General features: G+C 36.2%; 1 protein-coding gene across 2 annotated transcripts in view; it reads right to left on the bottom strand.

The window, feature by feature from the left end:
• The window catches only part of NCKAP1 (NCK associated protein 1), a 106561-nt gene extending 89705 nt beyond the window's left edge, over window positions 1-16856 (bottom strand). For both annotated transcript variants that reach the window (XM_055572004.1, XM_055572005.1), the window contains exons 1-2: window positions 16477-16856; window positions 2336-2446 (exon numbers count right to left, since the gene is read on the bottom strand). In XM_055572004.1, coding sequence (XP_055427979.1) covers window positions 2336-2446; window positions 16477-16584 — 219 coding nt within the window. In that variant the 5' untranslated portion in view covers window positions 16585-16856. The remainder of the gene's footprint in view (window positions 1-2335; window positions 2447-16476) is intronic.
• Window positions 16857-24906: the final 8050 nt, after the last annotated feature.

The raw sequence follows: 24906 nt of genomic DNA, 5'->3' as shown, positions 1-24906 counted from the left end.
AAGATCACCAAACTTCACAAACAGCACACACAGTACTTTAGCGTGTAAAAAAAACAACAGAAGGGCATTACACAGAATAGCTGTAAAGGCCGTATGACAAAATTCAGACTTTGCAAACAACACAACCAGAGTACCTTCTACAAGTAGAGATAACATTTAACAATGGTGTTTATTGATATTATAGGTTAAACATAGAATTATCACATGACGCAGCAATTCTACTCCTAGGTATGTATTTCCAAGAGAAATAAAAAACATATTCCATATAACTTTTACACAAACATTCATAGTATTAGTATCCGTAATAGCCAAAAAGCACAAACAACTCAAGCATCCATCAATTGATGAATGGATAAATAAAAGGTGATATATCCACACAATGGAATATTTTTTGGCAATAAAAAGAAAAGAAGTACTGATATATGCTACAACCTGAATAAACCTTGAAAACATTATACTAAGTGAAAGAAGCCAGTCAAAAAAGACACATGATTTATTTTATCTATATAAAATCTACAGGACAGGCAAGCATACAGAAGGAGATTCATGTCTGCCTAGAGTTGGGGTGGTGGGGATACTGGCAGGAGTGACTGCTAATGGGTCTTGGGTTTCTTGTGGGGGTGACAAAGATGATCTAAAACTGACTGTGGCACTGGGGCACACAACTCTGTGTGTGAACTAAAACCCACTGAAGTGTACGTTTTAAACAGGTGAACTGTATGCTATGCGAATCATATCTGACTAGTCATTTTAAAAATCAATTTTGTGCTACAAAAGTTGAAAAATAAACTATTAAAAAACAAACAACAATAACAAAAACCTAGTATTATTGTAAACAGCATGCCCAGCAAATCAAGAACAAAGATGACCAATTTATTCAACAAAAAATTTTACTGATATGAAATATGTTTAATCAGATCTTTCTAATTTTCTAATAAAAGGTCTCGTATCAAGGAACTATGCTTATTCTCATACAGAAATTTACACACACATATAAATTAAACTGAAAAGATTCTCTGAAGAGCTCATATCACAGATTTCATAAGCCACGAGAAAGAAAAGCATAAAATTAAATGTAAAACAGATTTCATTATAAAATCTCTTTTAGAATGAATATATAATCTCTCAGATGAGTTAGCGAACTAATATAACAATTGAAGAAAGAGTTTTTCACACAATAATAGTGTTCTGAAGACATGTTCATTTTCAAGTACTCATATGTAATCAGGAACTAACTGTGATATCTTAATATACCAATGATAAAATCTTCTGTGAAACAAAAGAAAGACTTCTATTAACCTATATTCACAAAAACAGAAAACTTTTAAAATAAAACTTTAAAAAATTATTTAAAAAGCACTTCAGACTTATTTTGTTAGTTCTGACTGGTATTTTTCCTTCACATTAGAATATTTTTAAGTGAAAGTTGAATAACAGGCTAAATACAAATCTTCAAAGAACATACACATGATCTGAAGAAACCACAAGATGACAAAATATCTTTTAAGCAGAGCTTCTCAAAAGTAGGGAGATTGTATGTAAGAGGAAATTTCTAGACTAAGTTTGTACATTAAGAAAAAGAGAAAAGAATTATAAGGCCACCAGAGAAAAAAGGGAAAAGAGAAGACATGCAGAAAGAATCCAAGTCAACAAAATTTAAATGAAAAGACCACAGTAAGGTGAAAAATAACCCTAATTTCCTAAAGTGAGTTATTCATAGCAGTTATTATAAAGAACTACCAAAAGATATGTGAAGGAATTGGGAAGACTCTAAATGTTACCATCTTTCAATATAATACTATGAAAAGCTTTACCATCTGAGGAAATGTAATATGGAATAATAATAAAGATCCTAACACCATCAGCTTGTTATCTTATTTAATATAACAAGTTTTTCTCAATTATAAAAAGAAACACATTTTAAAGCTAAACAGCTAATTATGAAAAACAATACAAGTTCTATGAAGACATTTTCTAACTTCAAGACAAAGTTAAACCTATGACTGTAAAAAAAAAGTCCCTAACTAGTCATGCAAACACTAATATTTGAAAATATATACATATCTATTACCTTACTCTTTGTTGCAACTTGAAAGGGAATAAGTATATGTAAGAAATTAAGATCCTATTTTTCTATAATAAAATGGCAATGTAGCTCAATCGTTTTTTCCAACAATTTCTGAGATAAGAATATTATCTCTAAAAGCCTTTAATGTATATAGTTTATATATTCAGAATACAAAGAATTAGATAAATAAGAGCTACTTCAAGTACTGACCATTACTTCCACTACAGATGGCTAAAATCAAGTAATATATAAATTTAAATGACTTACATTGTTGTTGCGAGTTTCTACAGCAGGGAATTTTCTGACTATGAATTTCACAGCAGATTCCAGGTTTTTGTCAATAAGGTAGGATGGTTTTGCCTTGGGGTCTCCACAAGCCTATAAAACAACAGTAATAAAAAAAAGTGAAATGCATCGTTTTTCTAAAACCAAAAAATAATAGCAAATCTGTAATCAGAAATTAGAGAGATACTTGTTTTTGGTGAGCAGGTGATAAAATGAATAGGCAAAGTGCAGGGATTGTCACAGCTGAAATATGCAATGGGAGACAGTACAGAGATGTTCTTCTACTGAAAAAAAATGCATGGAAAGTTTCAAAGCAGTTAGCGCAGAACAGCAGTGAAGGAAAAAGCTCAAACCTAAAAAAAAAAAAAAGAAAAGAAAAAGAAAAAAAAATTCTTGGTTTGAGGTAGGATTGTATTCATCTGAAGCTAATAAAGTATGACAAAATTAAATATTCAATAAGAGTACTAGAAATGTTTCTATGTGTTATATAATAAAAGCTTATGTTTAAATGTCTTTTCCAAAATGTTCTCCTCATTCAATCTAAACATTTTAAATACAAGAGCCCTAGTTCAAAAGAACTGGAAGGTGCTAAAACTGGCCTTATAGTATTAACTTGTGTTGCCGAAAATCTGAGTTACAACATTGTTTTCCATCATACCAGCAGCACTTCAAACAATGAAATCTACATCTATTCTATATCTCATAAGCACAGAACAAATGGAAATGTTTACATTTTGACCACATCAGCAGTACAGCATTCTCTGTATTAAACTGTAAAGCATTGTACAAATGTAAGGCATTATTATTAGAAAGAACTTTTTATCTGAACTGTTAGCAATACAGAATAATCTTCAATACTGTTCAGTTTCATTCTGTGACATTATTAACTGCTTCCTAGTGAATTACTAAAATGGTAACATTTCTACTTAACTTCATTGTATTTTAAAGAGGGTATGTCCTTTGAAAAGTTATCTATTATGTGTGAGGAAATACAATACTGTAATTTAATGATTTTTCACTGTTTTCTATAGCTATGTTGTGGATTGCAGAAAGAGAAGTTATGAAACATGAAACTGATCTGAAAGCGGGCAAGCGGGCAAAGGGAAGGTGAAAAGCTTTGCAAACCTTCCAAACTTGTCCTTGCTGGGGAAGCATTGTAATAAAAAGAGAGAAAATTACTGTAAACAATGACTGTCAAACTCTGACATACGTTTCAGTAGAGAACTTATGCACTGCAGACTATGAATAACAAAACAAGATGGAAACTATATGATGCTACAATTTTAAAGGTATTCTAAGCAGCAAGTTTTAGTACACAGTAAGTTTATAGAGTTTATATTATTCATATATATTTAAATACTACTGTGAGGTGTACAACCATGTCAGTTTCTTGGTGCTCTTTCTAAATAACTTAAAAATAATACTAGAAGGAAAAATAAAGACTACATGCAAGTATAAAAACAGGAGCAAAACCATCAGTGAAATTTTACATACCTTAAAAAGAAACGGTAGCCAAGAATAAAAATAAGTCGTTATTGGATGACTTTTGCACTTTAGCTCAAATTCCAACTGTTTTTCAAATATCAACTAACTCCTTACCAAGCCCAAGTATAAAAATCAATGCAAAAATTCCTATATTTTCCAAAAGGAAATAGGAATGGAGTAAAAATTATCTTAATTCTCAAACATAATTAGATAAAACAAAATTAACTATAAATTTAGAACTTCATAATCTTTAACTAGACTGACACAAAGCTATTGTATAAATTTCATTTCAATATCATAAATACTAATATATCTGACTTTTCCTTAGAGTCAGCTTTTTAAACTAGCTTAAAATACTATTTCTCATAAATTAATCTTCCAATTAACCCACATCCCCCAAAATATTATATATAGGAATAACTGAGAGCCATATAACTAAGAATTTGTACCAATGGAAATAGCTACATATTAGAAATTCCTTTTATCAATGATAAAATGAAAACCAAGTTTCAAGAACATGCCTGAGGTATTATGTATCATCTTTCACACTCTAATTATTTTAAAATTCAGTTATTCGTTCTAACAATATAAGTGAAATAACTAATAAAATATAATAGACTACCATACCCATTCCCAGTGATCACAAATTTTATTGTTTAAGAATTTAATCAAGTAACTAATAAGATATATCTGTATATAAACAGCTCTTCCTTACTGCCCAGAAAATAAAAAGAATGGAATTTCATTTCAGTGGCAAAATAAGTGGTTATATAGTCTTTCCTTGGAATTAATTTAACCTTTTCCCACACTCCTCACTGAGCCCTATTTAAGCAAACTACACTGGGAGACAGCCATGCCATAAAGATGAAGAGTACAGACCCCAAAAGAGAAGACTAGATTTCAGTCTCCATCACTTAGTATCCATGGGACGATCCATACTTGAATATGTTACGACACACCTCCTAATCTCAATTTCTTCATGTGTAAATGGGGAAATCAGTATTTACCTAATAGCTATAATTATAATTACCTAAGTAAAAGTCTTATGTGAATAGTAACCACCGAATAGTCTTTATCATAGTAAACAGAATTAGAAATAATGACTAAGATTCTTTCCTCCATCATTTATTCTTTATTTACCCCAAATCTAAACATAACCAAATTTGCTTTACCATAGAAAACGAGTAACCTAGTAGTTAAGAACATGAGTTATAAGATAGGCTGTCCATGTTCAAATCCTGGCTCCTAGCTGTAACCATAAACGAGTAATTTTCTGTGCCTCAGTTTCTTCATCTGTTAAATAAATCATAATTGTAATCCACCCTAAAAAGTTTTTGCCCGTTAGATTAGTATCTGTGGGTGCTTATGGGTGTGTGTGTGCATATGAGCAGAATTTTTAAGGGTATCTGGCATACTACATTCACTCAAAAAATGCCAATAAAAAAACAAGATTCACAGACACTATACAAGAGTACTAGGCACCATTTTATTTTTTTCTGAAATCAACCTTCTCGAGATACCAATAGAGACATTTGCAAATACTCAGGCAAAAAAAAAAAAAAATGCAAGAAAAAAACAAAACTTGACTAAAAGCTAGTATTTAGGTAAATACATCTTGGCAAAAAGCCATTCTTAATAATTAACTGAAGAATAATGTCCTACCATACTGAAAGAATACAAATATCCCAATACAAATATCCCAACTAACCAGATGTCTCAGTTTATAGAGATTAAATCTTCTTCACTCTAAGATTTTCATTTTAATGACACCAACACAAAGAAATCATAAGATAATAACCTGTATTTTAAAAACACGGCCTGCAGTTGGAACACCTAAAACTCTTACCTCGTCCTCCTACAGTAACATTACACAAAACTCATCTTTCACTCTTAAAAGTATTACCCTTTGAAATAACATATTTAAGAAAATGATAGGGGATTCCTTGGCAATCCAGTGGTTATAACTCTGAGCTTTTACTGCCGAGGACCCAGGTTCAATCCCTGGTTGGGGAACTAAGATCCCACAAGTCACGAATTGCAGCCAAAAAAGAAAAAAGAAAGAAAGAAAGAAAAAAAATTGAATATACTACCATACTTAGTTATCAGTATATTTTAAACTAATATATTCCAGAAAGGCTTGCCACAAAGACTGAATCAAAAGGTTTGATCTATTCAATTAAACTAGAGTACATCTAACCTGTCCATCACCCCACCCTCCAAAAAAAACAAAAGGGGAGTAAAGGACAAAATTTTGTCTAAACCCCTGAATCTCACAGCTCTACAAAAGAAGAAGAAAAAAAAAAAAAGCTTTTGCATAATTGGTTAAGGGGTTGCCCAAATGGCTCAGTGGTAAAGAATCCACCTCCCAATGCAGGAGACTCAGGTTCAATCTTTGGGTTGGGAAAATCCGCCAGGGAAATAGGATCCCACCCCAGTATTCTTGCCTGGGAAATCACATGGAACAGAGGATCCTGGAGAGCTACAGTCCATGGGGTCACGAAAGAGGCAGACACACTTAGCAACTAAAACAACAACAATAATTGGCTAAAAGGGGTATTTCATCAAGAAGCAAACAGGAAACTAAACTATATCTGTAATTGTAGAATTGTTTTAAAAAGCACCACTCTAAATCCTTATTTTATCTTTACTCAGCATGATTTCATAATGCATAAATGCATAATGCATAAATACCAGAATTTAAAATTCCAGACGATCTAAAGCAAATTTAAATATTTATACACTTAAATTTCCAGTTTTCAGAACTGAAACTTTATTTCCCATGAATATTCTAATTATCTTTAAATTTAACAAAGCTAAGACTAATCTGGCAGATAAAATTATACTAGTGTTAAAGGAAGTACTTAAATGTAATAATTAATAACTGTCTCTAAGTGGATCACAGCCCATACAGCCTTAGGCAAGTTGCTTCCCTGAATTAAGGATACTATTATTACCTACTTAATAAGATAGGTTGTTCAGATTTTTAAGACAAAATACACAAAAAGTGCTTATTCCAGGTGCCTGACACACAAATTCTTATAAGTTTTAATTATCTTCTATTTTTTTAAATAGAACTTTTCACAACACATGGATATCTATGAGTTCCTAATTATCAAAAAAGACCATGCATTTAACCAAATTAATGTTAGTGTTGTCAATTCAGTATTTCTTAGTTCATTTTTTTCACAAAACACAAGTACAATGTTATTATCCAAAATAAACAACAAAGACGTTTCAGAAAACCACATATTATTTTATTCAGGCCACAAAATAAACATCTTTGATTAAAAACCTCAAAATCAGACTTAATATAGTTTTAAAGTATGACTTTTCAACAAATTTTCCTGCCAAATCTTCCACTGAAATCCCTTCCAAGGTCTTTCCTTGGGTTGTCACAATACAGATTACATACCACAGCTTAACTTTGCATGGTTAATGCTACATATTTTTCCAAGAACTTGCTTACCACGATGTTTAAAAAATAAAAATTGAAAGTATAGAAACAGTCCTCTATGCATAAGAGATTAAGCAACAATCAAGAGAAAACAAAACGATAAGGATTATAATAGTCAAGAGTAAAAGGAACATTTACTAGGCACCTGTTGCATGTAAAACACCTTGGTTTAGAAATTATCTCAATCTTTACTCAACAGAGAGAAAAGGAGTATCAGAAATTAAATGACTCGCTCAGGGCTTTATGATTACTAACTTTGAGTACTCAAGTATTTCAAAACACTAAAAACAAAACAAACAAACAAAAAAACACTAAAAACATTTACTGAAAAATATATACACCAAAAAAAAAAGTAAAAATTGTTCCATTCTTTCAATACCTCAGCTGCTCAAAAATTTTTTTGAAGTAATCATTATTAAAGGAAAAAAAATCAAATTACTTCAATCAGTTTTATTTTTTAATTTCCAGTCTACCTTAAAACACATTCCTTTGCCAAAATATTATAGAACAAAATAATTTCTTTTAATACAGTAACTTAATTGGAAAAAAACATGAACAAAGTCCCAGGGATCAGAATGAGAAGGCTATTTGTGAGAGTATAGGAAAGAAATCAGCCTCACCTGAATCGTATTAGGAAAGGAAAAAATACAAAATGTGATCAAGATGAAAGATGAATTTAACTTTTACTCCACAAACAAGAAATAATAAACCTGTGTTAGAGCAGGTTTTGCAAAACTGAAGGTACAAGGGGACTAAAATTCTCCCTTGAGTCTTCAACCAATTGATACTAATGCCTAGAGGAAAAATGGACATCACTTAAGACCACGGATTGTAAAAGCAACTTGCCTATAATTCTTTTATTTTCTAATTTTAAAAATAATGAATTTCAGTGTGCAACTTTCCAGTATTAAAAAAAAAATCTAAAAAAAAAAAAACCTATCAAGACCAAAACAAGCCTCAAATTCTAATAATACTGATTAAATTTTTCTTTTTTTTTTCATGCATATCACCCACATTTTGGCCAATCAATCTGCTTGCAACTTCCCCCTTGAGATTGGGTAGGTGAAAAAAAAAAGGGGACGGGAAAAGAAAAAAAAGTAACTCACTTCTATAGTCTGGATTAAAAAACTTGATAGGAAAGTAACGGAAATTACTGGAAATGCTTTAAAAAAATTTTAATAAATCAAAGTTTTTAATTACCATTCAATACTCAGAAAGATGTCTATGTTACTGTTTTCAAACATTTCTCAGCTTCTCATATACATAAACATTTCAGTTTATATCCAACAAAGAGTAAAGGTTATACGTGGTTACACTGTTACTATTCTAAAAGAAGAGTTGATAGTTGATCTTTAAAAGACTGCTGGGAAACATACTTCTGAAGAACAAATACTTATTTTATATTAGCAGTAAGTAGATATCAAACTATAATACCAGGCACTAAAAAGGAATAATTAGGTAATGTTCCTAAAGATGGTATTGACCTGGATTTATTAGGAAAAAGTGAACACTTAGTAATTGCCCACTATGTTTCAAGCTCCAGAAATACCCAACATCTATTCACGTCTTACTCTTGTGCCAGGTACTAAATTATCATTTTGTGAATTAACCCATTTAATTCTCAAACTTTGTAATGCTAATTAAAGAGTATTCCACATGTGGGAAAACAGGAATATCTAAGACTGCAAGAATTAGTCAATAAGACTCACATGGCTTAGAAAACCAAAAAATGTAACTTGAAGCGTAGGAGAAGCTGAGAGCAAATACGCACCCTGTAGATGGTTTTGCTAGTACAGAGTCTATGTGCAGCCGAGCATTCCAGGAATTTAGTTATGCCTCAAAATCAAAATTAAATCATTGCAATTATCAGAAAAAGAAATCAGAAGTATTAAGAAGTTAATTTTATTTATTTCAGTGGTTCTTCAGAACAACTTCAGGGGCTTTTGCTTATTCAATAGATTTGGGTCATGATCCAGATGTACTTTTAAAAACCTTTTAAAATGATTATGTTATGTATTTCTGACCAAGAACCAAGGGGCTCCTCAATTTATAAATAAAGGAACTCTAACTCAGAAAGATTAAACAACTTGTCCGAAGTTAAAAAAAAAACAAACAACTAAGTACCAAGGTTTTATCTAGAATCTAGCCCTCTCAACCCACAGAATGCTACAAGTATGGGGGAAAAAAAACAAGTTTAGAGTCTATATGCCAGCAGAAAGGATTAATACAGGATTTTAAAACTTTATATATTTTATATCTTTATATATTCTACTGAACAAAAGTTTGGAATCTTCAATGATTGACTATTCCTTGTCATTGCCTAGCTGAAGTTTCTATTCATACTTCAAAACCAAGCACTAAAGCCACTATCTCTTCTTCCCATCTCCCCCAGACAGGAATCTTTACCTCTGTTCTCAAGACACCCACAACAACACTTAATCACTGCATTTTAGTTAATTATCTACACATCTGTCTCACCCACTACAATATGAATTTCTTGGCACTGGAGACTGTGCCAAGTTTGTTTTCCCAGTGTCCAGGAAGCCATTCAACAAATGAATGAATGAAAAGAAAACTCCCAATATTTGCTACTAACTGAAAGAAGAGCTCATCATATGACTTCCAAAGTTTTATTAAAGATACAATTTTATTACTGTCAAGTATCTAAAATAATCAAGTATGCAATAAGAAGATATTTTCCAATACTTAAAACAAGATATTTCTTCAAAAACTTTAACCTGTTATATATTTCAAAATTATTAAAAATGTTAATGATTCAAATAGAAGTTACTGTCATTCAGTTCTCAAGATGTCTATGCCATTTTCTACTGTTCAATTCTCCTTATAAACTTGCAATTTAAGAGATTGTTAAGTTTAACTTATTGAAGTAAAACATTTCAGTACAATAGTATTTAAAGACATGATTTAGAAGATTCTCTGTCATATTAAGTGAGTCAAAATTAATAATTACAATACTGCAAATTCCTAATAGGATCAAAATTAAGAAGATTTTACTACATTTACTAAAATGACAACATTAAAACCAGTCAACAAAAAAACACATCTTGGGAACAGAAAAGAACAGTACTAATTTTATAAAGTTCAAGACAGAGAGAAACACACTTATTGGTTGTACTTCCTTAATGGCATTTCTTTTATTTCATGCAGAGTTTTTCAATGGAAAAAAAAAGTTGCCATCTGACTTTATTTCAAATGTAGAATGTATATTTGAAATCTCAAAAGACAAAGCCTCTTCAATGAAGAGACGCCTGTACACATCCTTACAATGAAGGAGGGTAAGCGCTGTCTCCCTGTCTGAGCTGACACCTTCTTTCTGTCTTATATGTGCTCTTCCCTCAAGCAACAGTTTCTCTTAGTTTTCAGTTTTCTTAGTGTTATTCCTATGGTTAGTCCTCTCAGTTTGTGCTTTTAATATGTCATGGGCTAATTTTAGAAATAATCACAAAGAAAAAATCCATATAATATAAAAAGTAAATATAAAATATTTACAAGTTCCCCAAAATGTCAATAAATTGAATTTTAAATTTCCTAACTCTAAACTATTTCTCATTTCAATATACTACAAAGCTAAATAGAAGTCTTTAATAATCACTGGTGGACTGTTAATTATAACCTCAATGCCTTTTCATAACAAACCTGTACAAAGTTCATATAAAAGTAGTCTACAGTAAATAAGAAAATTATTTCTATAATTGCCTATTTCTTTTAGGTTAAGATTATTGTGTGTTCAAAATTATATGTGCCAGAAAAATTTCACTAATGATTATAATCTAATGACAAAAATAAATTAAGAGCCCAGACTTAGCAGTTAAGAAAGAAAGGAGTCAATCCAAACTTTCATTTTTCAGAGTAAGACTTGGACAAGTTAACCAAATTCAACCATTTTATCTAGAGAATAAATCACAGATCTAGAGAATAAATCACAGATCTGTGGACAACTAAAAGAAAAAAAATTTTTAATTTAGGATATAATAGAGATTCAATAAATAGCCAGCATTACTTTTACTTTTATTACATGTTCTTTTTGCTAAAGAAAGACATAAAAGGGAAGCCTGGCATGCTGCAGTTCATGGAGGTGCAGTCAGCCATGACTTAGCGACTGAACAACAACAAAGAGATAAAACTATTTTTAACATATAAATGTATATCTACTGAACATGATCTGAAATTATTGTTGGAATTTACTTAACACTAACACTGCAAGTAAATTATCAAACAAGAATACAAATTAAATTTTCAATCACCCTTGCCAGTAAAGACAAAAATTTTCAATACCGATACTTTCTCATCTGAGCCTCCTCATTTTCAACATATTGCATGTAGCTAACTAAATATATCCATCCCTTGAATTTTCTTAAAATATAAACATACAAGCAACAGATTAAGAATCCTAATTTCATTTATATGTAAACTGTACCATGCGGCTTCTTCAACTTTATTTTTGGAAATAATCTATTTTAGTCATAATATAATAAAATATACATGCACATATGTTAGCATTTGTACAAAAAATTGTATAAGTATACACAGCTTATTTTTTAAAAGTGGGAGATAAACAGGCAGAGAATTTCTGAAGTCATATTTGAGTTTTTGACAATAACAAGTATTCCTTCTGTAATCATTTAAAAAATTTATTAAGTTATTTAACAATTCCACAAAGGAAACAAAAGGTGGACAATTTACCACTGCCACTTAAAAATAATAATAAGCCTCTTTCCTAAGTATTTTTCAGTGATCTTTATCTCCTCAGCCTACCAACCAGTATAACAAGAAACAGAATTATTAAATCCTCGTTTTTACAAGCAGCTTCCTTGAAAAGTAAAGTTACAGAGGTAGTAGGATTTGTTTACATAAATATATACATGTTTTATATATATATAGAACTTAAATACAGATGATGGAGAGACAATGCTTTCTTAACATGTTTAAGGGTTTTGATACTAAAAATCTCCCTGAGGAAAAAATCTTATAGGTACTAACAGTACTTCTACAACTTTCCAGAATCCAATCTTTGGAACATGCTTTCTTCTCCTGATTAACCCACACAGAAAATAAGGCCCTTAAATGAAGAGAAATATAACACTGAAAGGGAAGACTAAAGCTGATTCCCCTTTCTTTACTCTGATTGCATACTTCACATACATTTTTTTACCTCCATTAGATAAGCAGATATCAGGTAATGACTTTCAATTTTACACAGCTATCAACTTTACTCATAAAATAAATTTATCCAAAATCACGGGCCAAAGCCTGTAATAAAAATACTCCATTAAAAAGAAGTTTGCAATAGCTGGATAGGTATTTTCACCTTTCTGTCCTTTAGAATTGAGGCAATAATTTAACAAGATGAAAAATATGAAAAGTATAAACTGAGACCTTTTTGGTACAGAATTATCAAGTTCATGTTGGTGATGGCGTAGGAAAAAATAGAAAAAAGTAAGAAGGAATAAACAAACACACACACACACAAAATTAAGCTCAGCTAAAAAATGTTTCCTTTTTGGAATTTTGGTCTATGTGTTTGCTAAACAGCAGTAAAATTTCAGAAAAAAACAAATGCTGCTCCCAAAAGTTACTGAGAGTCCTAAACAAATACCATCTTACATTCATAGAAGTTTTAAACTATTTTCACATTGTTATAATCTTTTATCTTCACAATCCTGTGCAGTAGACAGATCATGTATTACCATCCCTATATTAAGAAAAACTAAACTGAGCTCAGTTAAACTGTTTAAAATGGGTCTTAACTTCTTTGTAAAGATAACATAATCAGAGTTGGAACAGACTTGAGTGTTCCTTTCAGTTAATTTTCCCCCATCTCACAGATGAAAAACAATGAAGCTCAGGGAAGTCAAGACACCCACCCAATATTATAAAACTCTCAGTGACATACTGAAGACTGGAAGGCAGGTCTCCTAACTTCTGGCTTGATACTCTACTTCACCACACTGCCCTGCCATGTCACAATGAGTGATATACAAGTAGCCTGAAATGTTAAAAGTCACTATATAAGTGGGTAGTAGTAGTAGCTCCAGAAAAGGGAAGACATTTTTAATTTTTAAAAAATTAAGACATTATCAAATAAATAAATTTAAATGTAAAACTACCTACCACCTTCACCTTTTTCCCCTAAAATCCTCCTTCACATCTTCTTAAATCTCTGATTTGATTACAAATTCTTAAAATTTTCATAACCTGTACATATTTGTTCGTTGTTGTTTAATCACTCAGTGGTGTCCGACTCCTTTGCGACCCCATGGACTATAATCACAAGGCCCCTTTGGGTTGCTATTTCCTTCTCCAGCCTGTACATATTAAGATATCAAAAATTACTCAATTGATAAAATTTTACTTCAAGAAGCAAAATATTTTTCAGGGGCCATGCTACATTCCCCTAAGTATTAAAGCCTCTTATTCTTGGTTATAGTAACTTAAAGTTATTTTATTGATACTTAAGTCACTGAAATAGTTTTCACTCTATATGCTCACTACAATATTGCCATTGCAGACTTCTAGTTGAAACAGTAATCAGCTCTGATACACAATCTAATGCAAACACGAATTAATGAAAAGGTGGTAAATGACTGGCAGACATGTATCATGCGGTAGAAGGGTGTTTTTGTTTTTTTTTTGAGGACTATAAGAGATTGAGATTGAAAAGATTACGTGGGTTTATACTGCCATAAAAATGTAGACAGCACGAACCTTATAAACACATGGTAAACAGATCTTATTCACTTTTTGGGGCAAGATTTTTGAACAAATGTTTCAATCCCAGCCAGCCAGGAAGATACGCCAGCCTTTATACACAGCTCTATACAGGCTGAAAGACTCAAAATCCATCTGATGTATTTGTATATAAAATCACATGAGGAGGGCAGATCAAAAGCTATTATTATTAAAATTAGTGCAAGATCACACACACACACTCATATATATGTTGTATATACATACATACATAATATGCATAATGTAGTCATCCTTTTCAACAAGTCCTAACTGAAAGCTTCATGGACCAATAAGACCTCAAGTGGTAGTAATAAAAAATGAGTAACACAGTCCCCACTGAGCGGGAACTCACAATCACTCAGACAAGGTAGAAGTATTTCTCAAGAAATTATAAATGTGTTAAGTGCTGAAATATAACATTTCAATAATTCAAAATATTAGACACTTGGATATAATGATCAACTCACTTTAAATTGTACTAGTTCAATAATGCAAGAGCCTAAAGTTTCTCAAAAGAGGAAGTGAAAAAATAGGCTTTTGAGAAAAGGCAGTGAACTGAAGCATTTGAACGCTTAGAATTTAGTCTAATCTTAGATCATTTATGAAGATGAAATTTGTAAAATCCGACTATTTTCATGCCATAAAAATGTGTAGCGAATGCTTTAAAAAGAGGAATTTTGCCTAAATACCCGAATCACTTTTGATGTTACTCTCATTTCCTCTTTTGGAAACCATCATAACCATTTCCTTTAACCACAATACCACACGTCTAGTAACTTTTAGCGACGTTTGTCTTGCTTGGTTTTTTGCACAAAGATCATATAGGAACGAATTTCCAAGTTAAGGAGCATCTCACAAAAAAGTTCAGGTCAATGAACCTGTAAGTAATACTATCTAAAATTATTACAAACTTACATCAACTTATAACCAAGTCTCTTCTCGGTAAATGCAGAGGGTTTCACTGGAATGACCCTGAGCTCCTGTCACACAAAATATTAAGTATGAAAAGGCATTTTACTCTCCAGAGTGCACTAGGTTTAAAGTCAACCAATCCTCATATTCAGGGATGCCAATGGAACACAGCCATCGCTGCACAAAATTTATCCCTATTAAACCAGGACAGACTTCTCCTCTAGAATTTCAGTGTCTTACATCAAATTGCTGAAATAGGTCAGTTTTATATTATAGAACTCCATCATACGAATTTTTAAGTATTTTTTTCTTCAGGGGCCCTAATTTACAAGGGCTACAACTCTACTGCTACGATTAAACTAAAAGGAAATATTCAGAATGCATTAAAAAGCCAAAAAAAAAAAATTATTAAGATATAACATCAAATACACACTGGAAACTGTCAGGATCTAACTTGCATCAAAAAATCTTAAGTTTTCTCTTTATCAAATTACTAAAAACTTACTAACTTTGCCTTAAAAGGAACAGAATTCTAGTATTTCTTTTCTAAAGTAAATTAATGTAATATTTGCTCTTTTAACCTATTTTTCTTAACTCCAACTCAGCCTTTCATTCCTTAATCTTGCGAAAGCCATGTTAAGACGTTCAATGGGCCTATTAGCTAGAGCTACTCAAATGATCAGACTACACCATAAAATCAGCATAACAGCAACACAATCACAGCTTTTATTTTGTATAGACACCGAACGTAAAGAAATTTAAGAAACGATGTTTCGGTATTATCGACATGGTTGGAAAAACTAAGATGAGGAGGAGTAAAGAGAAAAGAGAGAAGAAGGTTGTTATTCCTGTCCTAGTGACTCACAACCCAAAAGTATTTCAGGAGAAAACTGGTTCCACCCTCATTACCACCTCCTTTCCACCTTCAAAATGAAATAATTCCAAATCGTCAACACTCTTAAATGGCTTTTATTTGGCAATCCAGAATAAAATGGCCAAGAGGAGGAGATGTAGGGCTCATCCAGATGAGCCATTCCCTTCTCACATTCCCACTTATATACCAAAAGAACTGAGAGAAAAAAAAAAACTGCTACCATCTTCGCCAGATTTCTACCATTCGATCTCAGTTATGGAACACCCAAGTTTTCCTATCCCCCTCCTAGATCTCATCCATCCTCCTCCCTTTCGCGCAGACCCAGTTCCGGGGGCCAGGGCGCCGAGGAGGGGGCGGCAGCGGCGACGGCGCCCCTCACCCCGCGCCGGGCCGGCCAGTTCCCAGTGCTGGGAGCGGGCAAATGGCTCCTCTCCGCCCCTGGCCGGCCCGCGAGCCGGCGGGAGAGACGCCAGGGCTCCGCATTAGGCCGCGGCGCATCCCGGCAACCCCGGTGGGGCCTGCGGCCGCGAGGCCGTGCTTTCTGCCCCGGGCGGCGCCCGCCGCCCCCATTGCCCAGGCCTCCCCAGCCCTCCATCCCGCCTCCGCCTGCCCGCCGGCCCCGCCGAGGCCTCGCCGGCCCGTGCGCACCTTCTTGATGTTGTAGAGGCGGGTGAGCATGCCGACGCCCCGGTCGTTGAGGATGGTGAGCTTCTCCGCCAGCTTCTGCTGACTAGGCTGCAGCACGGAGCGCGACATGGTGGCGGTGGTGGTGGTGGCGGTGGCGGTGGCGGTGGTGGTGGCGGCGGCGGTGGCGGTGGCGGTGGTGGGGCCGGCGCAGCCGGCCTCGCGCCCAGTCACCGGCCCGCGGCCTCCGCAGCTACCTCGGTCGGGCCTCCTCCCCTCCCGCCCGTGACCTCCGCCTCAGGGGAGCGCGCCCATGGCCCTCGCGCCCCAATCCCGTGCGGGAGGACAGAGCGAGCCGCGGCGGACGCCTCGTTGTCCCTTTCCCCGCAGCAGCCCGTGCCCCGGCAGCCTCCTGCCTTCGGTCCGCCGCCCTTCCGCCCCCACCCCCGGCGCTCTCCGCCCCAGCCCCCACCACCGAGCCGCCTTCCCCGGCTCCTCCACTAGGTGTGGCGGAGGCGGCGGCGTCTCAGGCGGCTGAGAACGAGGCCGCTTCCCCGCAGCCCCGGACGAGTGCTCGGTCACCTGATCTGCCGCGCCGGCGCCCTCGCGAGGCCGGACGGGGAACTGCGCCTAGTTGGGGCGGGTGGGGGCCTCGGCCCGCCTCGCCCGGCCTCGCTGCAGCCGCCGCTCGGGACGCGGCTCCGGCTCCACACGCGACCCAACCCGGCCTGGCCCGCCCACTGTCCGGGGAGCCTAAGCCCGACCTGATGAGGTTACGTTTTTTTGTCCGCCACACACCCCTCCCCTTTCAAGTTTCCAAAAGTTGCCTTTCCACCGCCTCCCCAAAGAAACCAGCAGAAGCCCGCGGGGAGGGGGCGGGGGCAGGGCGGGTTTTTTTCTGGCGAGTTTCGCCCGAGAGTGGGCTGGTGGCTCCATGCGCTTTTCCCTCCCACTGCTTGACAGACGCTCCGGCTGAACACAGCAGATGTGCTCTGCGAGGCGGCCTTCGCCTCTCCCTTCCTCCCCTTTCCAGCCTATCTCCCCCGCTTCAAGGCCGTTCAGGGGAGCGACGGTCGGAAGCGAGGGCGACTCAAGTTCCTCAGATAATCTGAATCTGACATTTGTCGACGGGATTACCCCTCCGGAGAAGACGTCAATAGAAGAGGCCCTGGCCTGAGGGAGGCAGAAATAAATGTTTCTTCAAGTGCATGAAGGAACTTTCCTATTTTTTTTCTGGCCTCCACCCCAAATCCCACCCCTTCTTGGCAACATTCTGCTTTTCCATATTTTTTTTTTCTTTTTTTCCTGATCAAACACCTCCCAGTCACACCCGAAGGCCGCCCCCTCTGATTCCAAAAGTGAGCAAAACCAAGGACTTACGTCATTGACTTGGGTGAGGAACTCCAGCAAAGAGGAGTCAAGCTGTTTTGATGGATTTTTTCGCCTTAATTTCGTTTGATGTATTAATTTTTAAGTAAGTGACAAAATATTCTGCCACCTTCAATAAACGACATTACAAAAGTAAGTGTCATTGGATTGATCAAAACACTTTATGGAAAGGAAATTGTGAGGAATATATTCTGAAACTTTTTAAAAATCTAGTATATGTAGAGTTCCTTCAGAAATTTTCGTTTTAATATTACAAGATCAAGGCAGTAGACTGAACTTGATTTAAGGAGCTTTGGAAAGAGTCCTACATTCAGCGAAAAATCCTACCTGCCATTATGCTTGGAATCCTGTACACAAAATTAACTTGAATGAAGGTTTTTTAATAGAAACAGCTCAGAGAGATCACCTATTGAGCTAGTATTAGTTATTAGTATATTAGAGGGATTTAACTTATCTGGTTGCATTCCAACTTGATAGTTTAAATATTAATTTAGAGAAGGTAAGAGTCTGGAACCTGAGATAGTGAGGGCGGACCTGGGAAGGAGAGGGTGTAGGGAGCGGGGTGGGGAGTAAAGATGTGCTTTTTTCAGGGACCAAAGGCAAATTTAACCAGACAGAATTAGATAGAAAGGTTATATCATTTTCTAGTTTTTCAAACGGAGAAGGCGATGGCACCCCACTCCAGTACTCTTGCCTGGAAAGTCCCATGGACGGAGGAGCCTGGTAGGCTGCAGTCCATGGGGTCGCGGAGAGTCGGACACGACTGAGCGACTTCACTTTCACTTTTCACTTCATGCATTGGAGAAGGAAATGGCAACCCACTCCAGTGTTCTTGCCTGGAGAATCCCAGGGACGGCGGAGCCTGCTGGGCTGCCGTCTATGGGGCCGCACAGAGTCAGACACGACTGAAGCGACGCAGCAGCAGCAGTTTTTCAAAAGTGCTGCCTAGAGAGAACAATAAAATGGTGCCACATTAAAATTTGAACACAGCTGTCATTTAGAAAAGCCACTATCATGATTCCATATGAACTTGAACACTTGAAGCTGCTTATAACTCAGAAGCACCGGATAGAGGGAGAGCTCTGTAGATTCTAGTCTCATTGTTGAATTTTTATTATAACTAACTTTTAGACATACTGGTCCTAGATTGAATAGAATATTTATATTAGGTGTAAGTGAGGTATTCATAATTCTTGCATTTCTCTACATTTTGCATCAAAAAGGATTTTGTTACTGAGCCAACCCTTTTGAAGTTCACCCATATGTGTAGTGTGAAGTGGGCTTCCCCTGTGGCTCAGCAGTGAAGAATCTGCCTCCAATGCAAGAAACCTGGGTTTGATGCATGGGTGAGGAATATCCCCTGGAGGAGGACCCCACAACTCACTCCAGTATTCTTGCCTGGAGAAACCCATGGACAGAGGAGCCTGGTGGGCTACAGTCCATAGGATCACAAAGAGTCAAACACCACAGAAGTGACTGAGCTCACGCATAATATAAAGTTTATTGGAAGTGCTAAGGTAATAATCATGTATTTTCCTATGCATATATGATTTTATGGCAAGTATAATTAGTATATGTCCTTTTATATTTCAGTATTTCAGTCTTTGAAAATATGTCATACCATGTGAATCAGCCTATAAAGTTATTATAAAAATTGCCCATCTTGTAGATTTTTTTCTTCCTACTGTTTTCTGGAAAAGCAGAAACTTTTAAAAATGATTAGGAAACTTAGAAAAGATTAGATAAATTTTAAAAAGCTTGATTGACAATTTTATTTCCCTCATCATAAAAAGCATAGTCTTCACAATTCCTTTGGTACTAAAGATTTTCAAATTGTTTCACTTCAGTTAAGAGATTTCTGCTGTTTGTCCCTAGAACATAAGGCTTCAGAGAGATTTAGAAAATAGATGATAGCTTTTTATTTGCAGTAATCATAGAAATTTAGCTAGCATAGACCAATAGGCCTTAAAAAGTGTGAATTTCATTGTATGTAAAGTATATCTCAATAAATCTGACTAGAAGTTACAGAACTGTGTTTTGAAAAATTATTTTTTCTTGAGAGAAGTATAAAAGTACCCACTGTAAGGAAAGTAAACATTTGAAAACCCAAACTGGAAAATATATAAATTGGAAGAAGAATAAGTTTGGCTTTATAGAAGAATTCATAATAGAATTATATTTTGTGACCCACAAATATATTTTACAATGATTCAGTTATAAAATCCTACTTATAAAATTTGAGAAACAAATCATGGATATGACATATAGCTTTTTATATATGTGTTATAAAATATTTGATCATTCATAGTAACAATTCTGGATGGATTTAAATGTAAATGTTTGAACAATAAATACTTAAAATGTACAAAATACTTTTATTCTGAGAGGAGATATGAAGCTGTGTAAGGTATAGATTTTAATCTCCCTAGCTCACATTCTGGGCTTCCCTGGTAGCTCATCTGGTAAAGAATCCACGTGCAATGTGGGAGACCTGGGTTTGGTCCCTGATTTGGGAAGATCCCCTGGAGAAGGGAATGGCTACCCACTCCAGTATTCTGGTCTGGAGAATTCCGTGGACTATAGTCCATGGGGTTGCAAAGAGTAGGACACAACTGAGTAACTTTCACTTTCACTTGGGCTTCGCTAGAGGCTCAGTTGGTAAAGAATCTGCCTGCAGTGCAGCAGACCCGGTTTGATCCCCTGGTCAGGAAATCTCCTGGAGAAGGAAATGGTAACCCACTCCAGTGTTCTTGCCTGGAGAATCCCATGGACAAAGGAGCGGGAAAGGCTGCAGCCCATGGAATCACAAAGAGTCGGACACAACTGTGTAACTAACTCACTTTTTTTTTCAGCTCACATACTGGGTAAGCATAGAACTGTACATACACGAGGAAGTCTAATATAAAGCAGCCTGAGCTACAGGGCTACGAGAGAAGTCTAGAGAGAAGAGCCCCAAATTGAAGTTCCTGAAGTTCCTAAGCGTGTGTGTATGTATTGCTCACATGACTTAGTTGCTCAGGCATGTCCAGCTCTTTGCCAGGCTACTCTGTCCATGGAATTCTCTAGGCAGGAATACTGGAGTAGGTTGCCATTCCCATCTTTCAGGAGATCTTCCCAATGTAGAGATCGAGCCCAGGTTTCCTGCACTGCAGGTGGATTCTTCACTGTCTGAACCACCAGTGAAGCCCAAAGTTCCTAAGGATTATTCTAAAACTTAGCTTTGCTCAACTTTAATAAGTGCAAAATAATTTTTTTTTAAGTGCAGGCAAATAATAGGAATGCCCATCACATACATGAAAGAACAAATAAAGTTGAAGGTAGAACAGAAGATATGTAGGCCTGTGATTGCTAAAGCAGGAGAAAAAAAAATTCAATGCGGAAGAAGTATAGAAAAAAATGGGAAAACTAAAGGTAACTTTTGAGGACTTGAGGATAATAAAGATAATTTGAAATAGTTGTTGACTTTATTAATTATCCTTCAATGTCTCCTTCGTCCTTAGAATAAAGTCTACATCTCTCAGTCTCCCTTGCAGGCTAGTTCTTGCCACTAGGACATAAGCTTTCAAGAACCTTAAGAGACTGCTGTGTTCTCTTTTTGCCAGTCTTCCCCTCTTATTTCATTCTGCCACATGAAACAGGACACAGAGACCACTATCTCAATCCCTGAAGACAATGGCCACTCTGAGATGACAGAACATAGAAATGTAAGCTGTAAGTGGGCTTCTTAGAGCAGAACTATCATACCAAACCTCCCCGTTCGATTTCTGGATTTTGTGCGAAACAGAAAGTTTTATTTAAGCTTCTTTTAGCTGGGATTTTTTTTTAATTATTCACAACCAAACTTGATCCTAAATAATATTTCTTGTGGTCAACATTATAGTATCATTACTAAGAGTAAAATAAGGACTGCTGCTGCTGCTGCTAAGTCGCTTCAGTCGTGTCCCACTGTGTGCGACCCCATAGACGGCAGCCCACCAGGCTCCCCCGTCCCTGGGATTCTCCAGGCAAGAACACTGGAGTGGGCTGCCATTTCCTTCTCCAATGCATGAAAGTGAAAAGTGAAAGTGAAGTCGCTCAGTCATGTCCCGTGTCCGACTCTTACCAGGCTCCTCTGTCCATGCGAGTTTTCAGGCAAGAGTACTGGAGTGGGGTGCCATTGCCTTCTCCAAAATAAGGACTAGTAATCCAATTTAGTATTTATGTGTTTTTCACACTATGTGTCAGGTGCTACTATTTGAGTTACATTTTCTCATCTGCCTCTCTCAATTTAATGTGCTCAGTCGTGTTTGACTCTTTGCAACCCCATGGACTGTAGCCCTCCAGACTCTTCTGTCCATGGGGATTCTCCAGGTATTCTTTAAATATTTTCAGAGGATAATATTCCTTTTGAGATATTATCATCCTCATTTTACAGGTGAGGAAACTAAAATACAGATAGTTTTTTATTTTTAATTACAGAAGGTCATACCCATAGAAAGTGATAAAGCTGGTATTAGATTCTGTCAGTCTGACTCCAAAGTTCATGCATCTTCTTAACCACTGTGCTCTAACCGTCAAATTGGATGGCATAAATTTGTCATGCATCCAATGAATAGATTCTGTAGTTTCTGGAGAGTTCTTTAACTCTGCCCAAACCTTCCTAAACAGTCCCTTCATTAAATTTTCTTCAATTAACTGCTAGACTCAGCTATATTTTTCCCACACCAATATATCAGTTTTTTATGTGTTTTCCTTTAGCTTTTGCCTCCTCCAGAAGCTAGAATGGTAATTTTTCTTTTTTTTCTTTTTTTTTCAGTTTGTCTTTTTTTTTTTCCTGTGTTTTTTTTTCTTTCTTTTTTTTCACTTTTTAAATTTTTTTGTTTCTTTTTATTTTTTTAATTTTTCTGGTAATTTTTTTCTGTGACACTTTTTCCTAATTCTGAAGTATATTTCAGTTTGCCTTTTTTTTTTTTTAAATCACCCAGCCTTCTGTTGCTTCCCTATTTAGAACAAAAAGAGGGACAGATTGACAAAGATCTTCTTTCAAGGTTCCTAGGGTAAAGCTCTTCGATTAGGATATCTCCTGTCAAAATTAATGTTCCCCTAATTCTTAAAGACAAATGCAACATTTTTCCTCACATACAAATCAGGTAGCTATATATGACTAGAAATGTATGACCAAATTTCTCTGAGAAGCCTAGAAATAAAGCAGTAGACATAGAGTGGTTTTTTTGCCTGTTCCCCATCCCTTCCTTTTGTGAAACTAACTGCTACCTTTGACCAAAGTGAAAGTGAAGTCTCTCAGTCGTGTCCAGCTCTTTGTGACCCCGTGGACTGTAGCCCACCAAGCTCCTCCATCCATGGGATTCTCCAGGCAAGAGTACTGGAGTGGGTTGCCATTTCCTTCTCCAGGGGATCTTCCCAACCCAGGAATCGAACCCAGGTCTCCCACATTGCAGGCAGATGCTTTAACCTTTGAGCCACCAGGGAAGCCCCTACTTTGAACAAAACTGAGCGCAGAATGTGAAAAATGGGTCAGGCTGTGGGGAAGATTAGGCATATGTAAACAAGAAACAAATGGAGTTTTGCAAGGAAATTTTACTTTTTTAAGCTGTTCTAAAGATTGCATATAGTTGGACCATACCATAGACAGAAGAACCAACTTTGGGTGAAGAACTTTGAAAAGGACAGTAGAAGATTTCACTGTAGTTTAACTGCGGTCATAAAAAGGATAGACAGTGAGATACATGCTAAATCAATACTTCAAGGTGTGTTCTACATATTCAAAGACCATAAGGTATGAAAATTACACAACTAAAGATGATTAAGAAAGTGAACAGGGAAAGATGCAGGAACAGTATCCCAGTATCTATAGTAAGTGAATAAGGAGTTAGGACTTAGCCAGAGATTGCAACTTGGTATTGCAAAGGAGTAACCAAGAGAAGTTTAAATGAAACAGAAGATGTCTCCAGTAGTTAGCAGAAGACATGCCCAAAACAGAACTGATCTGAAAAGTTCAAAAAGAAAACAATGAGAAATTAATTACAGGCTTGATCTTGACTCTTCACTTCCGATTAAATTCATCTTACAGCCTGCAAGATATTGATAATGCACTTTACACATGTTTGTTTGCTTCTGCTCTGCAAACTAAATTTCCTTTTAAAATCACTCACAGAACTTCAGGTTCTTTCTGTGGAAAAACTCTAACGTAATGAATAATTTCTGTTTATGATTGGTTTTAATTCTTCTTGGCTCTTTTTGCAGTACAAAGGATTCGTGAGTTTTTTGTTTTTGCTTAAGAAATGTATTGTGCCTAGACATACTTAAATAGTAGATGATATATCAGTGTATACACACACTAATTGCTTGATCTTTGGTGTTTGGTCTTAAGTATTTTAAAATACTAGAATGCTACGTGTAAAAGTGGCAAAAAACAATGGTAAAACAAAGCTTGAGTTAAACTACAGGTTAAGCCTATGATGATATCCAACTTCCAGCTTATATTTTTACATTTAGTCTACCCTAAAGATCCTTGGAAGGTAAGTTATGACCAACCTAGATAGCATATTAAAAAGCAGAGATATTACTTTGCCAACAAAGGTCCGTCTAGTCAAGGCTATGGTTTTTCCAGTAGTCATGTATGAATGTGAGAGTTGGTCTGTGAAGAAAGCTGAACGCCGAAGAATTGCTGCCTTTGAACTGTGGTGTTGAAGAAGACTCTTGAGAGTCTCTTGGACTGCAAGGAGATCCAACCAGTCCATCCTAAAGGAGACCAGTCCTGGGTGTTCATTGGAAGAACTGATGCTGAGATTGAACCTCCAGTACTTTGGCCACCTCATGCGAAGAGTTGACTCATTGGAAAAGACTCTGATGCTGGGCGGGATTGAGGGCAGAAGGAGAAGGGGATGACAGAGGATGAGATGGCTGGATGGCATCACTGACTTGATGGACATGAGTTTGAGTGAACTCCGGGAGTTGGTGATGGACAGGGAGGCCTGGCATGCTGTGATTCATGGGGTCACAAAGAGTTGGATGCGACTGAGCGACTGAACTGAGCTGAAAGATAAATAGTTTACAAAAATTGGG

Source organism: Bubalus kerabau, chromosome 3 (genome assembly GCF_029407905.1).
Source record: "Bubalus kerabau isolate K-KA32 ecotype Philippines breed swamp buffalo chromosome 3, PCC_UOA_SB_1v2, whole genome shotgun sequence".
In the NCBI taxonomy this organism is placed as follows: domain Eukaryota; kingdom Metazoa; phylum Chordata; class Mammalia; order Artiodactyla; family Bovidae; genus Bubalus; species Bubalus kerabau.
Note: the sequence above shows the minus strand (reverse complement) of the source record. Positions and strands in the feature narration are given on the sequence as shown.